This window comes from Prionailurus viverrinus, chromosome X (genome assembly GCF_022837055.1).
Source record: "Prionailurus viverrinus isolate Anna chromosome X, UM_Priviv_1.0, whole genome shotgun sequence".
Lineage (NCBI taxonomy): Eukaryota > Metazoa > Chordata > Mammalia > Carnivora > Felidae > Prionailurus > Prionailurus viverrinus.
The window spans coordinates 11237952-11254735 of NC_062579.1; the positions used below are offsets into that span (position 1 = coordinate 11237952).

Sequence of the window (16784 nt, forward strand, 5' to 3'; positions counted from 1 at the left end):
ATCTCCTAAAACACAGAGATTCCACAATAAAATGTAGTGAGCATCCCAGTGTGCATAGCAGGGAACTAATGGCCTTATTTACAACAGAGCACCACAAAGTAAGTGCCATACTGGGCGACTGCAGAGGGAGAAAGAAGAGTAAAATATTAAGGAATTTAGTAAGGACTTGGGTCTAGGGAGAGTTTAACAATTCTTCATGCTATGGGTATCACAAATGATTCGCGTGTGTGCTCTAAAAAGCTGCACAGGTCAATGCTCCAAGGGCTCCTTGAGATTGCAATGGGGGTTCACATGGCGCCGATTCCAAGTGGTAATTGCTACACTCAACATCACTGCCACTTTCAGTGGACTTTCCCTAGGGACCTTCCCTGAAAGTAGAGACCTTTTCTGGGCAAACCTGCTCACTCTCTGTAAGATCAGAGAGAAGCCTGGCTCCAGACAGCTCAACTCTCATACCACTTCTGGAGTAAATTATTAAGGAACATTTCTTCTGCCCTTTATGCTTTACAAGAAGATTTGCAACCATTCATTGCTCATTCCTTACAACGGTCCTGAGGAAATGCAGGGGAAAGCTGGGAGACTGTGGATGAGTTACTTGGTTCAAATACTTTCCAACATCCTTACACCCTTCCTTGGACAGAACAAAGTCTCTAAAGATCATGCCAAATCTTCCTTTGAAGTGACATGTAGGACAGTAAAAAATAGTTCAAAAAGATCTTTCATTTTCTGAAAGAATTTAAGATCTTGCTTCACCACTCTGCAGTTTAAATAGCTTTATAGAGATTTGGGGGGTTATATTTACACTCCCCCTCCTGCTTTGTATCCAAGTTTTAGAAGGCCAAATCCATTCTAAGATAAAGCTTTTTCCCCAGGAAAAGTGACTTTGAGTTCTTTGCAACGCGTGGCTTCTGCTTCTGGGGCTATTGTTTTTCTTCTCCAGTGGGAGAATGTTATCCCCTTGGCTGAATAAATGAAGCACGTATCACAAACCGTGGCAAAGAGGGGAAAAAAGAAAATGAGAAGGAAACAAATGCTTAAAATGACAACCAGAAGAGAACTTCCCTTGTTCATTCTTGTCCTTGTTCCAGGGAGCAACTAGTGCAGGCAGAAAGGGCACAGTGTTCTTGCTCACTTATGATCAGGACGGAGAAGCTCAGCAGTCAGATGCCAGTTATGCTTAGCATCACAAAACTTCCCTTTTTATCTTTTATTGTTTTCAAACTTCATATTCATATTTGGAAGTCAGAACTTGGCTAGAGATAGGAGAGGGATCATAGGCCAATGGTTTTCAAAGGGCAAATTCCTTGTTAAGCAAAATAATCTTATTTGAATCTTCAACATAAAAAGCAGATTTAAAAGTGGCATGCTGTCTAAATTTATTTTGTAAGTTCTAAGTCAGATAAGAAGCACCCAAGGCTTAGCAAAATTTTTTTTAAGTATATGAAAAGAAGGAAAGAAGAAACCTAAAATCCTACAACTGTATGTAATATGATACTGACACAATGAAAGCTACTACAAGTTCCCTTTTTGGGGGGACAAGGACATTTAATTGAGCGTAGTACACATAAGTTTGAGAAGGTGTTTTACATGAGCACTAATCCAAAGGCCTGAATTCCTGAAACAAAACAAAACAAACATCTGACAAAGTTGTAACTTCACAAAGTAATGATACATCTACAAGAATGTGACTGCAATAAACAAATTAAAGAAAAGCTATGTACTGGATACTGTGGCGAGCCACCCAGAACCCCCTTCAAGAACGATACATCCATCTCCCAGATGCTATGAGTGCTGCCTCCCTGCTACATCACCCTCGGCCCCTCTACATGCTCCTACCTCCCCATTCCCAGGGTAGCTCACATCCAATGACTGGTGGGTGAAGAGGCATGAAGCCCTGGCCCCCTTGCCTCAAGGACAACCAGGAAGCGTCATCCCAGCTGCGGAGCTCCAGTGATTTGGGCTGAGGTCTTGGTTAGTACTGCATCACAGCTCAGCTCCTCCTCCTGCTGAATCCCGCTGCCTTCCCCGACAGAGCACCCACCATTAACTTGTGCATGTAAACATCTACCTTCGGGTCTCAGACACGTGAAAGTACAAGCAATACCCATGGAGCCTACATGTGGATCCAATAAGCACTCTCATTTGGCCATATTTAACTCGGTCGCTCCACAGAGTTATATTTATATACAGTATTTAAAACATGTATATACATATTTCCCCTAATTTTTATTTTGAAAATTGTCAAGCCAACATAAAGAATATCATAAATGCTCATATACTCCCACTGAGATTCAAGAATTCTTAGCATTTTAGCATTTGTCCTTCCACATCTACATTTTCTTTTGCTGTACCACTTGAAAGGATGATTAAAAACCTCACACCACTTGTCTTCTAAACACTTCTGCATGCATCTCCCAAGAATAAGCACAATATATACCACCACCACATTATCATCACACATAAGAAAACTAACAATTCCATTAATTACAGGCTTAAAATATTTTAAATGTTGTTATCAATGATACTCTAATCAAACATTTGTGAAATCCATAGGGTTTCTTAGAATGAAGTTTGAAAAATACTTTTCTAGAGTAATACCTAGAAAGAACAGGCCCATCTGAGGGGGGAAAAAAAAATCAGCCTTCAATTTCATCCATGACCTGGTTAGTATACAAAGGGTAACTAACAAAGCTTGATCCCCTCCATCCCCAACAGACCCAAATAGTATTCTACACCCTTGTGTATCAGACCCATCACACATTAGAATACCGACCCGCATACACAGATACACGCTAAGGTCTAAGAATTGGTTAATATCCTTTAATTAAAGTGACAAACTGGTAGGTGTGCTTATGTGAACACTTCTGTTCTCAAACCCAGTCGGTAAATTTGGTAATGGCTTTTCTTATTAGGCTGGTATTCTTAGGCAGATCAAAAGGGTGTTTAAACAATAATTACTCTTGGAACTCAGTAAGTTTACGTACAGATACTGCATGGCCAGGCATCACAAAAACATATCAATGTGTTATGTCTTCCTTAAATAAACATCATCCATCACTTAAGTAAACCAACAATTAGGTTGAAAACACAAGTGCTAATACATACAGAAAAGCGCCATCCACTAAAATGTACATTTTATTTCAGGAACATCTCTTGAGAAAGTGCCTTACTTGGAAACTCACTTAAGTAGTGCCATTAAAAACTTGAAGTGTCAACAGTCTTGGGAAATGGAATATATTAACAGTGCAACTGTACAAGCACCTCCTCAGACTGGGCTTTAATAGTCCTGTTCAAGTCAGGTGTTTCAGTTAAGCAGAGCCCTTATCTGGCCATTTAGGGATAAGGAAAATATATTGGACCATAAGTATGCATAAGTATCCATAAGTATGCATATATATGCTTCTCTTATTCTCTCCCCCCTCTCTTTCTCTTCCCTTCCCACACCTCCACACCACTCTTCCTGTGTTTGAAAAGGGAAAATAAAAGAAACCTACCATCACCTACATCTTGAAGGCTGGCAGCTGCCATTTCCTTTAAACAGACATCTGAAATAGCTTCTGTTTAAAACAACAAGGATTTCAAGGATTAAAAAGCAAGTATTTCAAGGGTCAGATGATGGGTGGAATGTAAAATGTTCATTCCACTAAATACAATCCCACTATGATCCAGTCCCTCCCCTAGTCCCTCCTAAGCCTGATGTGGATGCCAAAGGCCATCCCTGAAGGAGTCACTTGGGGCTCTGCTTAAAGGGAAGGTGGTGTCCCCCTTGTAGCCTAAGGTAAAGTCATTCCCACTCCTGCTGTCCCCCAAATCTCTCTAAATTACAGAGCAAGGGAGAACCAGTAAACCTACACTTGTCAATGCAGTGAGCTAAGCAGAGCAGAGAGCTGAACTTACTAGAGCCTGTGGCTTTCAAATATTTTTGAATTGTGATCCAAATAAGAAAAGCATTTTACATGGCAGTCCAGTTCCTATATACAGTAGAAATACAAAACTAAGATGAACATTTTCCAAAATAATATTGTCCTGTGATATTTTCTATTTCATTTCTTAGAAATACTAGTCCCACGGGTCCCTGGGTGGCTCAGTCGAATAAGCGTCCGACTTCGGCTCAGGTCATGATCTCACGGTTTGTGAGTTTGAGCCCCACATCCGGCTCTGTGCTGACAGCTTGGAGCCTGCTTCAGATTCTGTGTCTCCCTCTCTCTCTGCCCCTCTCCGACTCCCCCTCTCTCTCTCTCTCTAAAATAAGTAAAAACATTTAAAAAATTTTTTCTTAAAGAAATGCTAGTCTCAACTCATTAAACTGATTTTATCACCCACTGACAGGAAATGGCCTGCAGTGTGAAATACATAATGCTAGAAGGCATTGAAATACCAAAACTGTATTTTTGTCCTAGACTGGATTCATAGATCTTTGGCTATGGCTTTATAGAGAGCTGCTAAAAATCCCACTGTTTAACCAAAGGAAACTTTTCTCATAAGACATCCAGGTGAGGTCTCAGGACCAGCACGGCCCAACTGTGTAACTATCCATTTCAGCAACGCTTCTTCTAGAGCACGTATTCCAGTTTCTGCTAATATTAGTTAATTAAAATTGGCCTATTTTTTTAAGTTTATTAATTTTGAGAGAGAGAGAGAGAGAGAGAGAACGAACAAGTGGGGACGGGCAGAGATGGAGAGAGAGAATCCCAAGCAGGCACCGTGCTGTCAGTGCAAAGCCTGATATGGGGCTCAAACTCACAAACCACAAGATTATGACCAGAGCTGAAATCAAGAGTTGGATGCTTAACTGACTAAGCCATCCAGGCGCCCCCAACTTGGCCTATTTTTAATTATGCATACATTCCCATTGTCAATGATTCAAACAAGAATGCCTGTCCACACCTATTCCTATTCACTGCCCAGGATAGCCACAATAAAACCAGACAAGTATCTTCCATCTCTTGTGATACGTTCACATATTACACATAACCACACCCATGGTTTTTAATAACGTAAATGGAATTGTATTACATTTACTGTTCTGTGACTCACTATTCAAACTGAAGAGACGAGCCTTTTTTGAGTCAGGACATGATTGTCACATCAGTCTATCTAGACTGGCTACATCCTTTTTTTTTAAACAGTAATTTGTTGAGGTATAATTTATATACAGTAAACGCACATAACTTAAGTACAGCTTGAGGACTTTTTACATATATATATCCCCATGTGATCTACATCCAGATCAATACATAGAACATTTCCATTATCCCAGAAAGTCTCCCTCATGGCCCTTCCAGTCAATGCCACCCCTAGAGAAGTATTCACTACTCTGACTTCCAACACTATACATTAGTTTTCCCTGTTAAATCTCACATTCATGGAGTCACAGTCCTCTGTGTCTGGATTCTTTCACGCAACCTAGTTATTTTTTTCCTTTTTTTAAATGTTTGTTTATTTTTGAGGGGGAGGAGGGGCAGAAAGAGGTGGACAGAGGATTCTAAGTGGTTTCCGTGCTAACAGCAGAGAGCCCGACACGGGGCTTGAACCCATGAACCGCAAAGTCATGACCTGAGCCGAAGTCTGATGCTTAACCTACTGAGCTAGACAGGTGCCCCTCATGCAACCTAATATTTTTGAGATTCATTTCTGTTTTTCCATGTATTGGTAGTTTTGCAGGGGATTTTGTTTTTGTTTTTATTGCTAAGTGGTATTCCCATCACAGTGTGGGTTGTTTTCAGTTTGGGGGGGGGGGTGCTCTTGTGAATGAAGCTATGAACATTCTTTCAGAAATCTTTCTGTGGACATGTGCACTCATTTCTCTTGAGAATATACTTATAATTGCTGGGTGATAGGTGGTGTATAACTCTACTAGAGACTACAAACATTTTGCCCCAGTGACTAGGTCATTTTACATTCCCACCAGCAGTGTATAACCTTCCAGTTGTCCAATCCTCATCAGCACTTTGTATTGTCTTTACATTAGCCATTCTGGTGGATGTATGCTGGTATCTTGCTACAATTTTAATTAGCATTTTCCTGGTGACCAACGACGTTGAGCACTTTTTCATGTGCTTACTGGCCATTCCAATATGTTCTTTTATGAAATACCCATTCAAGAATTTTGCCCATTTTTTTAATTGGGTTGTTCATTGTTTTATAGAATTCCTTAATATATAATGGAGACAAGTCCTCTATCAGACATAAGTATTGTGAATATTTTCAATCTCTGGGGAGCACCTGGGTGGCTCAGTTGGTTAAGCATCCAACTTTGGCTCAGGTCATGATTTCAGTTTGTGGGTTCAGGCCCCACGTTGGGCTCTGTGCTGACAGCTCGAAGCCTGAGGCCTGCTTCAGATTCTGTCTCTCTCTCTTTCTCTCTGCCCCTTCCCAATTCATGCTGTCTCTCTCCCTCTAAAATAGATAAAAAACATTAAAAAAATGTTTTAATGTATTTTCAATCTCTGGTTTCCCTTTCACCTTAGTATCTGCCACATTTTCAATGGATGTTTCTTTTCCCAGTGTAGTAGCAGTTTATTAATATTACCAGTTCCCTATTAAGGGATATTTATACTCCTGGGTAAAAATTTGTGCTTCAGTGGAAAAATGTTCATTGTTTGAAGCACATCATTCTTGGTTACCTGGTTCTGATTTTCCATTCTGTAAGTTGTATATAACTGATAGCAATGGAAAATAATTTTTATCTATAGACATGCAAATAAATTGGTGGAGATTCAATTAATTCCTTCTCCAACTGTGGGAGGAGCCAGTTTTGCCTCTATTTGCACTTTCATTTCAATATTACTAATCTAATAAAAATATGTTGTTTGGTTATCCTTTGAAATGGTTGTGACATCTTATTGGTTCCCTAACAAGTTAAATAAAATCTCTAACATATGTTCATTTTATATCTGAGAGCCATAATTTTACTTTTAAAAAATATTCTTTAACACATTTCTAATTTTTTATCCTATTGCAGAGAATGCTGCAACACTTATTGCACTAATTTATTTGCGTAGAAGTCTCTCTCAAAACGAACATGTCCTCATGCTCTCTCACACTCCAAACTGAACCAACTGTGAGGAATGGATTTAATAAGTTCAGCTCCATGAAAGCATACAGGATGAATGCAGACAGAACCTCTATTTTTACAGGGGAAAAGGTCAAATTAGGCTCAAGCCAAAGAGATCAAACTAATGGTGGAATTCCAGGTGTGGTAAGGCAGGGTGAATGAGGAACGCCCCTGCTTACTGCACACCTGCTACTCCCAGACCGTTGAGTTAGGCAAAGATAGGAAGGTCAGGCTAGAGGGGGAGCTTCCGTAAATCTCACATCTGCCCTCATTGTGGTGCAAAACAGCTTCTCCTTTTCTTCAGCCCACAAATTTCATGAAAGTTCCTCTCATCAACAAACTCTGAACTGGAACCATACTGACACAGGAGTTATGGGAAATGTGGCTCTCAGCTTCTCTTCTGCAAAGCAGAAATTCTAAAAGTGGGAGGTGGTGATGCTTAGGTGAAACCTGGCACACAGCTGGAGCTCATTAAGTGGTGACCATCATCACCACCATCCACGAAGCAGCAGGGACACAAGCACTTAACTTCACAGCAGTTGGAGTATGTACTATTTTTCTCCTAGGTTATCTGTCCGTTGTTCAGTATCCCCCTTCTCCTACTTCACTGTGAAGGTACCAAACAAGGACTCGGGAATCACAATCCTAAAAGGCAAATGCTGGGGTGCCAGTCAGTTAAGTGTCTGACTCCTCATTTCGGTTCAGGTCATGATCTCACGGTTCATGGGACTGAGCTCTGGGTTAGGCTTTGTGCTGAGTGTGAAGCCTACTTGGGATTCTCTGTCTCCCTCTCTCTCTCTGCCCCTCCCCAACTCGTGCTTGCTCTCTTTCTCAAAATAAATAAACATTTTTAAAAGGCAAATGCCAAATAAGTCAGTAGTTTGGGAAAATATACTAAAGGATTTATAGGTTTGTGTTAACAACCCTAGCATGAAAGTGAGACTTGGGGTCCAGTCCTGGCTTTGGTGCTAGCAACTCTAGGACTTGGGACAAACTACCAAACCTTCCAGTAACTTTTTTATTGAAATGTTCAAGAGGCTGTGATACTTTGAGAAGAGCACATCATTCCCAAGAATGCATAACCTCAGTCTCATCAAGAGAACACTAAACAAACCCAAATTGAGAGACATGCTACAAAAAGACTGACCAATACTCTTCAAAATGTTAAGGTCAGGAAGAACAAGGGAAGACAGAACTGCCACAGATTGGAGAGTAAGGAGACATGAGAATTAAATGCAATAGAGGATCTTGGAATGAATCCTGTAAGTGAAAAAGAGCTTTAGTGGAAAGCCTGGCAAAATACAAAAAGTCTGGAGTTAATAATATTGAACCAATGTTAATTTGAGTTTTCATAATTGTGCCATAGTTATTAAAGCTGTTAACATTATGAGAAGCTGGGTGAAGGGTGTATAGGAACTCTGTACTATTTTTACAATTCTTCTCTAAGTCCAAAATTATCCCAAAATAAAATGTTAAAATATAAAACTGTGTTACTTAAACAGTATCAAAATTGAATTCATCATTTTGCATTGGGCCGTGCAAATTATGTACCCAGTCCTACATGGAAGTCTATGGAGAACTGGATGAAACTCCTTTCCTGGGGTGCCTGGGTGGCTCAATCAGTTAAGTGACCAACTCTTGATTTCAGCTCAGGTCATGATCTCAAGGTTGGCGAGATGGAGCCCCGTGTGGGGCTCTCCACGACAGCACAGAGCCTTGATTGAAATTCTCTCTCTCCATCTGTCTGCCCCTCCCGCCCCCAAATAAACTTAAAAAAAAAAAAAAAAAACGGCCTGTGACACAAAATAATGAAGCAGCAGCAAAATGATTCCCACCAGCTTGAAGGGAACTTGGAAGGAGCAGAGACAGGAGCTTCTCCACCCGAATGGGTCTTGCAGACAAGAATAAGAATGGTTCTGGGTCAATGGCTAAAGACCAGGTGAGTCAAGTAATTATCTCAGCTGATGATGGCTAAGAAAAATGACAATAACCTGATTCTGAACCCCCTCCTCATTCTTGGCATTGTATAAAACCACTTAAACTTAGAATCAATTCTGGAGAAAAGGATGAAAATACCCACCCACTGGTATTCTCCCAGACCTACCTCTGTTCACCTCCTGGGCTCTTCACTTGCATTCTCGGCAAACTCAAAAGCCTTGAATGACTAAGGCTAAGCTACCCGCAGCGCGTAGAGGTTCAAAACAGAAATTAAGAGTGATGTCACCAAGACGGCAACACACAGGTCTGTGATTTCACCGTCCCTCACTGGAACAACCATTCCTGAACAAGACCACTGGGAGAATCTTGAAGCACCGGCTGAGGCTGAGGCACCCCCCTGCACCACAGAGACCAAGGCAGACCGCCCGAGATGGGTAAGAGAACTACACACGGACCGCAGCGCCCCTAACCCGGACCTGCGAGCACCACACGGACAGGCCTCCCTGAGCCTCAGGTTCCTTCCTTCCCTGGGAAGAGAGCCCGGGCGACAATTGGTGCCCCAGCACCGTGGGTAGCTTCGCGGGAGCCCCCGTTCTGGTCTCGGCCCGCAGGGATTTCAGGAGAATCTGAGGCGGGCTGAGAAAGGGCGGGGTGGGGGGGGCGGTCTCAACAACAAGCACGGGGACTGGCGGGCCGAGGCTGTAGCCCCAAGCGGGGGTGCTGCTCACCTGAGGAACGTGACTCGGCAGGGTGCACGTCTGCCGGACCTTGGTCCTCAAACAAGGAGTTGTGCCACCTTGGAGCCGCGACCGCCCAGGCCCCGGCCGGGTACTGAGTCACGGCCGCACCCGCGTCGAGGAGGCCGTCTCCCGCCATACCAGAGGCACTGGCGGGAACAGCTTGAAGCCTGCGCCTGCGTACCTGAGCGCAGCCGTAAGTGGGCGGGGCTGCTTGCCCGCGGGGCGGAGCAGGTACCGCAGGTGGCAATAACATTGTTACTTAAATATATGGTAACAGTTTACGTGGCCTTGGCCAGTAAGGCTTAGATTTTCAGCTGTTTTTCACTTGTCTTTAGAGATCATTTCTGCATCTAGTAGAGGACCATCTCTGCAGCACTCCGGAACAGTGGCAATCTAAACCACTTTCACGCTCACTACCTCCTTTACCCTAATTTATTATTTTTTAATTTCCCGTCCCGTCCCAATGTTATTATTTTATTACAAATAAAAATGTGTCATATATTTAAATAAATATTAAAGTATAAAATGATATTATGCTTTAGTAACACTTCTTTTTTACCCAAGAAGAGTAAAACACTTCCAGTTTTCAATATCCTTATGACTATACCCACAATAGTAAGTCACTGTTGCTGGGTTCAACTATTCCATTTTGCTTATTAAGCAAGAAAGTAAACATTCTAACTGTACCACTTTTATGGAACGGGATGAAAAATATGTTATTAATTTTTTTAAAAAAACATTGTGGGGGCGCCTGGGTGGCGCAGTCGGTTAAGCGTCCGACTTCAGCCAGGTCACGATCTCGCGGTTCGTGAGTTCGAGCCCCGCGTCGGGCTCTGGGCTGATGGCTCGGAGCCTGGAGCCTGTTTCAGATTCTGTGTCTCCCTCTCTCTCTGCCCCTCCCCCGTTTATGCTCTGTCTCTCTCTGTCCCAAAAATAAATAAACGTTGAAAAAAAATTAAAAAAAAAAAACATTGTGGATTGCATTAGTAAAAGAACAACCAAAGCATCAGTATTAAGAATATTTTAAATATTTATTGTATTTATTTGTAAAATAAGACGACATATGAAAGATAAACTTATTTATCAAACACAAGTCTTGTGAACAGCCATTTAAAATCTTTAACATTGAACTAATACAATAATGGAGTGATCCTGTGACACTTTGAAGACAGAAAAGGTTTCATTTAGTTTAAAATAAAATATGCAGCACCTTTATGAAATTTATTTTGCTCAATCAGCGTGACTGTAAAGTTGTGCACAAAAAAATAAAATAAGTTGTGCGTATATTATGATTCAAACTAAGAAATCATTTTAAACACTTTCTTAAAAGAAATAATGGGGAAAAAAAGGGGTGGGGGCACCTGGGTGGCTCAGTCGGTTAAGCGTCCGACTTCAGCTCAGGGCACGATCTCACAGTCCGTGAGTTCGAGCCCCACGTCGGGCTCTGGGCTGACAGCTCAGAGCCTGGAGCCTGTTTCGGATTCTGTGTCTCCCTCTCTCTGACCCTCCCCAGTTCATGCTCTGTCTCTCTCTGTCTCAAAAATAAATAAACGTTAAAAAAAAAATTTTAAAAAAAAGAAATAATGGGTATTATAAACTGTGCTAGCCAATACAGCACCCACTATCCACATGTGGCTATTTTAATTTAATTTTTAATCAGCTAAAATGTGGTAAAGTTTTAAAATTTAGTTCCTGTCTAATTAGCCACATCTCAAGTGTTTAAGAGCTACACGTGGCTAGTGACATTACCATTATGTTGGTAATAGTATTAGACAGGACTGGTCTAGTAACTTATATCAGCAGCCACCCTAATAAAGTTAACAATGTAAATCTTGGAAACTTTTGTTGAATATAAAGTTTTTGTTCTTGTAATTTTGCTTCTAATCCAGGGGATATTTCAGCTAACACAAAATAAAAATCAAATTTGAAATCTGCATATAAAATTTGAAATTTAACCTTGTCTAAGATATAATTTTATTACTTTTCCATATTAGCTATATTACCAGTAGTTTGTAAAATTATTTGTGAAACTGAATGGTGAGGCCAAAGATTATTTTAGATGAATTAATCTGAATAACTCTGTCCAAACTCTTTGGCCCTCTATGGAAGATTTTTTTTTACTTGAATTATTTACTTTTTAAGATCACTGTAACATAGCCTAAACATATAAAGATATGCATAGAAATACTATAATTTTATTAACCTAAAGGCAACTAACAGCAAATTATATGTTTGGGTAACAGAGTCATAAAAATTATATCTTACATCTTATTCTTCTAAAATTAATTATACTATATTTCACTAAAATATTCTAAGTTGAGTTTTCAAAAGATAATGTCATTTGAAAAATGTATCTATTCTACAAATTAACCATATAAAACAATCCTAAACTATTTCACAAGTCACCAAAATAACAAGACTTGTCAACTTTCACACAAATTACATTGACCTATTTATTACTTTCTATTGAATTTCTTCTTTGCCTTATCAAAAAACTGATCTAGGATCAGAAAACTTATCTAGGAAAATCCATGGGTCATAAACAAATGACTGCAGATAAAGAGTGAACTCCCACAAGGAAAAAAATTTGCTTCTTAACAATAACTAAAGATGCTATAAAATGAATGTAACTGAAGACCATTTGATAGGGTGAAAGCTAAAAGATGGCATTATAACTAACAGAATATTTCTCTTTTTTGACAAAATGTTTCTTAAACATAAATGATCAAACAATGAAATTATACAGTATTTCTATGGCTCACACATTCAAGAACTTTAAAGTGCTTAAGCTAAAAATAAAATCCTACTCATGAGCAAAATGGAATTTTTTTTCATTCTCCAATATTCTTGCCAATATCCTTTAAGATCACTTTTTTCTAATTGAATCTCTGATCAATTTTTTTTTCATTTAAACACTGTAAGATTTAGGGGCGCCTGGGTGGCGCAGTCGGTCAAGCGTCCGACTTCAGCCAGGTCACGATCTCGCGGTCCGTGAGCTCGAGCCCCGCGTCAGGCTCTGGGCTGATGGCTCAGAGCCTGGAGCCTGGTTCCGATTCTGTGTCTCCCTCTCTCTCTGCCCCTCCCCCGTTCATGCTCTGTCTCTCTCTGTCCCAAAAATAAATAAACGTTGAAAAAAAAAGTTTAAAAAAAAATAAAATAAAATAAACACTGTAAGATTTAAATTTGTATGCATTTCAACAGTAAAATCAATCAGAAAAACACGGTCTGTTTATAAACCTTCACCCAGACATTTCAGAAACAACAACAACAAAAATGTTAGTGTCTTAATCTGGTCAGATTCTTTTTATTCATAGTGATATATTCTTAAATTTAAATTACTTCAATGGAACCAAAAAGCCACCTGATAGGATTTTCTATGTTGACTCTTAGAAAACTGCTGTGATAAAATATTAACTGGAGGTAATTAGAAGAATGCTGTTTTTTAATCAGGAGTAAGTCAAAAAAACAGGTCTCATGTCTGGAAAGCTTGGGTCAAACAATGAGATGTCAATCCTATGAATCCCCTATGGATGGATGTATAAGAAAACCAACATGGGAGATTTGGTTATGTGCAAACCATACCTCCCTGCTGAGTCAGTGGAGCTCAGGCCTAAGATCTACAGTGACGATTCACTTGACAAATATTGAATATCCACTACCTACAAATTCCTACACTTGGCATTATGGTTTGCCTATCCAACTATGGCTCTCTACCTTACCACTGTGTCACTGGTGCTCAGATTTCCTCTGTCACTAAGAGCTAAATGTGCTATTCTCATTCTATATTAAAACAGCAGTGAAAACAACCTTCAGGAGTTTACTACCATTCCCTTAATTAGAGGTTCTTATCGGAATGCCGCCCATCACTTTGTTCATGAGATGAAACATTACACATCTTCCTAACGCAATTCTTCCTAATGCAATTCTATGTGGGCAGAAAAAGAACACTGGATATTTCTTTGGTTGTGAATGCAGAACTACACTGCCACTACAACAAGCTAATTTTGGAATTATAACTTGAGAAACTTACAGGATGATACAGCAGTAAAAAAAAAAATGTAGAATTAGAATGGCTGACATTCAAGTACTTCAGTCAGTCAATATCTCTTGGCTCTGACTCTGTTAAAGGGTTTGTTGCTGGAAGCGGCTATGCTTTGGATGTGGACTTCTTGAAGTCACATCTAAGACTACGGATACAACTATTGATAGCTGTCACACACAACTTCCAGTCATATCCACTTTCTGATAGATCGCAGGTTGGGTAGGCGTCTCCAAGAAATTCTGGTGGTAAAATCCAAAAACATTAGTTACTCAGAAATCACTTCTCAGAGAAATGAATTTATTCAGCCTCAGTTCTATTGCTGTGTCTATGAAAGAAACGGTCATTAAAACTTTAAAACACATGGACTATGTTATTAAATTAGCTGAACAAATCTTTTCATCTAAAAGGATAATATGAAATAGCTCCATTCTTAAATCATAGTAAAATAACAATATCCCATGAACTTACTACATAACCAGAATGGAAATCCTCTCCTGCCTTCAGTACCCAACGTAAACTTTTCTCATTCTTAAATTTATCAAACATGCATGTTATTCATTATAACTTGACATGCTAAGTCTTTATAACACACAAGATGCTGAAGTATCTTTTTTACTTTAATTTTTTTCTTTAATGTTTATTTATTTTTGAGAGAGAGACAGAGTGTGAGCAGGGGAGGGGCAGAGAGAGAGGGAGACACAGAATCTGCAGAAGGCTTCAGGCTCTGAGCTGTCAGCACAGAGCCTGACACGGGGTTCAAACTCACAAGCTGTGAGATCATGACCTGAGCCAAAGTCCGATGCTTAACCAACTAAGCCACCCAGGTGCCCCACTTTTATACTTTTAGAGGCAAGAAGCTGTAACTGCTAAATTTTTTGGTGCTGCTTGGTTTATCTCAGACAAGAAAGAATGAGAGTCTCTAGATCTTGCAGTTACAGGAAACCGTCTATAAGGGAAGGTAACAAAGCAACAAAGCTCAAATTAGAAAAATTTAGGATATTAGAGAAAGGAGGAGCACACACAAAGGGAAAGGTAGAGAAGAGAGATGTTATTTAACTGGAAGAGCAGAACTGTCCTCAGATACTTTTTTAGGTAACTTCTTTTTTAAAACTTATTTATGTATTTTGAGAGAGAAAGAGAGAAATGAGGGAGGGGTAGAGAGGGGGGAGGGAGAGAAGAATCCCAAGCAGGCTCTGCACTTTCAGTGCAGAGCCCGACGCAGAGCTCAAATTTATGAACCGTGAGATCATGACCTCAGCCAAAATCAAGAGTTGGACACTTTACCAACTGAGCCCCCCAGGCGCCCCTCGGTAATTTCTGAAGTAAATCTGAGGTCTTACAAAAGGACCTGATGAATAATCCAGGCCAGCATTAGTTGGGTACATTAATCTCATTTATTTTTCAATAAGATTAAGAAGCTGGGAAATCAGGATAATGACATAAAAACAGCCTAAGTCCAAAATTTTTAGCAAGGTATGTGACAAAGTTAAAAAGTTTTCATATTCAAAGGACTACTTAATACATCAGTGGTAGCCTGGAAGGAGGCTTTCACTGGTATGTCACTAGTGTTTTTTATGCTGCCAGACATTTTCATTCACAAAAAAAGAAGTTATGGAAAGCAGGCTTGGCCCATCTGCCCATGACAGCAAAGCTGGGATGGATAACTAATAGACTGGAAGACAAATACAGCATCTGCAAAGCTTTCAACCGGCTGTAACAAGGAGCCTAAAGTGGTTGGTGTTTCCCAAAAAAATGTTCTCTGAAACACTAGTCATGAAAGAAGTTTCCTGGGGAAAAAGTTTACAGTTGTGCAAATGAGAAATGCTACACTCCAGAGTTAGTTCCCACTGAAAAATCCCACAGTGAAGAGACCTGCTGATTCAAAGGTGTCAGAAGCAGATGCGTTCATAGGGCTTATAAACAAGGAAAGTAGCAAGGCATGCAACAACAGAAGGTCAGGACTGTGGAAATCTGGGAGCTAGAAAAAGAACAATAAACGAAGCCTAAAACGAACAAAAGGAAGGAAATAATAAAGATCAGAGCAGAAATAAATGACACAGAAACTAAAAAAATGGATCGATGAAACCAGGGGCTGGTTCTTTGAAAAAGTTAATAAAACTGATAAACCTCTAGCCAGACTTATCAAAAAGAAAAGAGAAATGACCCAAATAAATTAAATAAAGAGGATAAATAACCACACCACAGAAATACAGACAATTATAAGAGAATATTATGAAAAACTATATGCCAACAAATTGGACAACCTGGAAAAAATGAATAAATTCCTAGAAACACATAAATTACCAAAACTAAAACAGGAAGTAATAGAAAACTTGAATAGACCAATAACCAGCAATAAATGGAATCAGTAATCAAAAAACTCTCCCAACAAACAAAAGTCCAGGACCAAAAGTCCAGATGGCTTCACAGGTGAATTCTACCAAACATTTAAAAGAAGAGTTAATACCTCTTAGTCTCAAACTTTTCCAAAAAAACAGAAAATGAAGGAAAACTTCCAAACTCATTCTATGAAGCCAGAATTACCCTAATACCAAAACCAGGTAAAGACTCCACTAAGAAAAGAGAACTACAGGCCAACATTCCTGATGAACATGGATGCAAAAATGCTCAATAAAATACTAGCAAACCGAATCCACCAGTACCTTAAAGGAATCATTCACCACAATCAAGTGGGATTTATTCCTGGGCTGCAAGGGTGGTTTAATATTCACAAATCAATCAACATGATACACCACATTAATAAAAGAAAAGATAAGAACCATATGATCATTTCAATAGATGCAAAAAAAAATCATTTAACAAAGTGCAACATCCATCCACGATAAAAACACTCTACAAAGTAGGTTTAGAGGGAATATACCTCAACATAATAAAGGCCATGTATGAAAAACCCACAATATCATCCTCAATGGAGAACAACTGAGAGCTTTTCCTCTATGGTCAGCAACAAGACAGGAATGTCCACTCTCACCACTGTTATTTTTTT

The 16784-nt window shown here is 39.7% G+C and overlaps 1 protein-coding gene across 1 annotated transcript in view; it reads right to left on the bottom strand.

Moving 5' to 3' along the window:
• Window positions 1-13828: 13828 nt before the first annotated feature.
• The window catches only part of BEND2 (BEN domain containing 2), a 30828-nt gene continuing 27872 nt past the window's right edge, over window positions 13829-16784 (bottom strand). Inside the window, 1 exon segment of the mRNA XM_047844641.1 lies at window positions 13829-14016. Coding sequence (XP_047700597.1) covers window positions 13829-14016 — 188 coding nt within the window.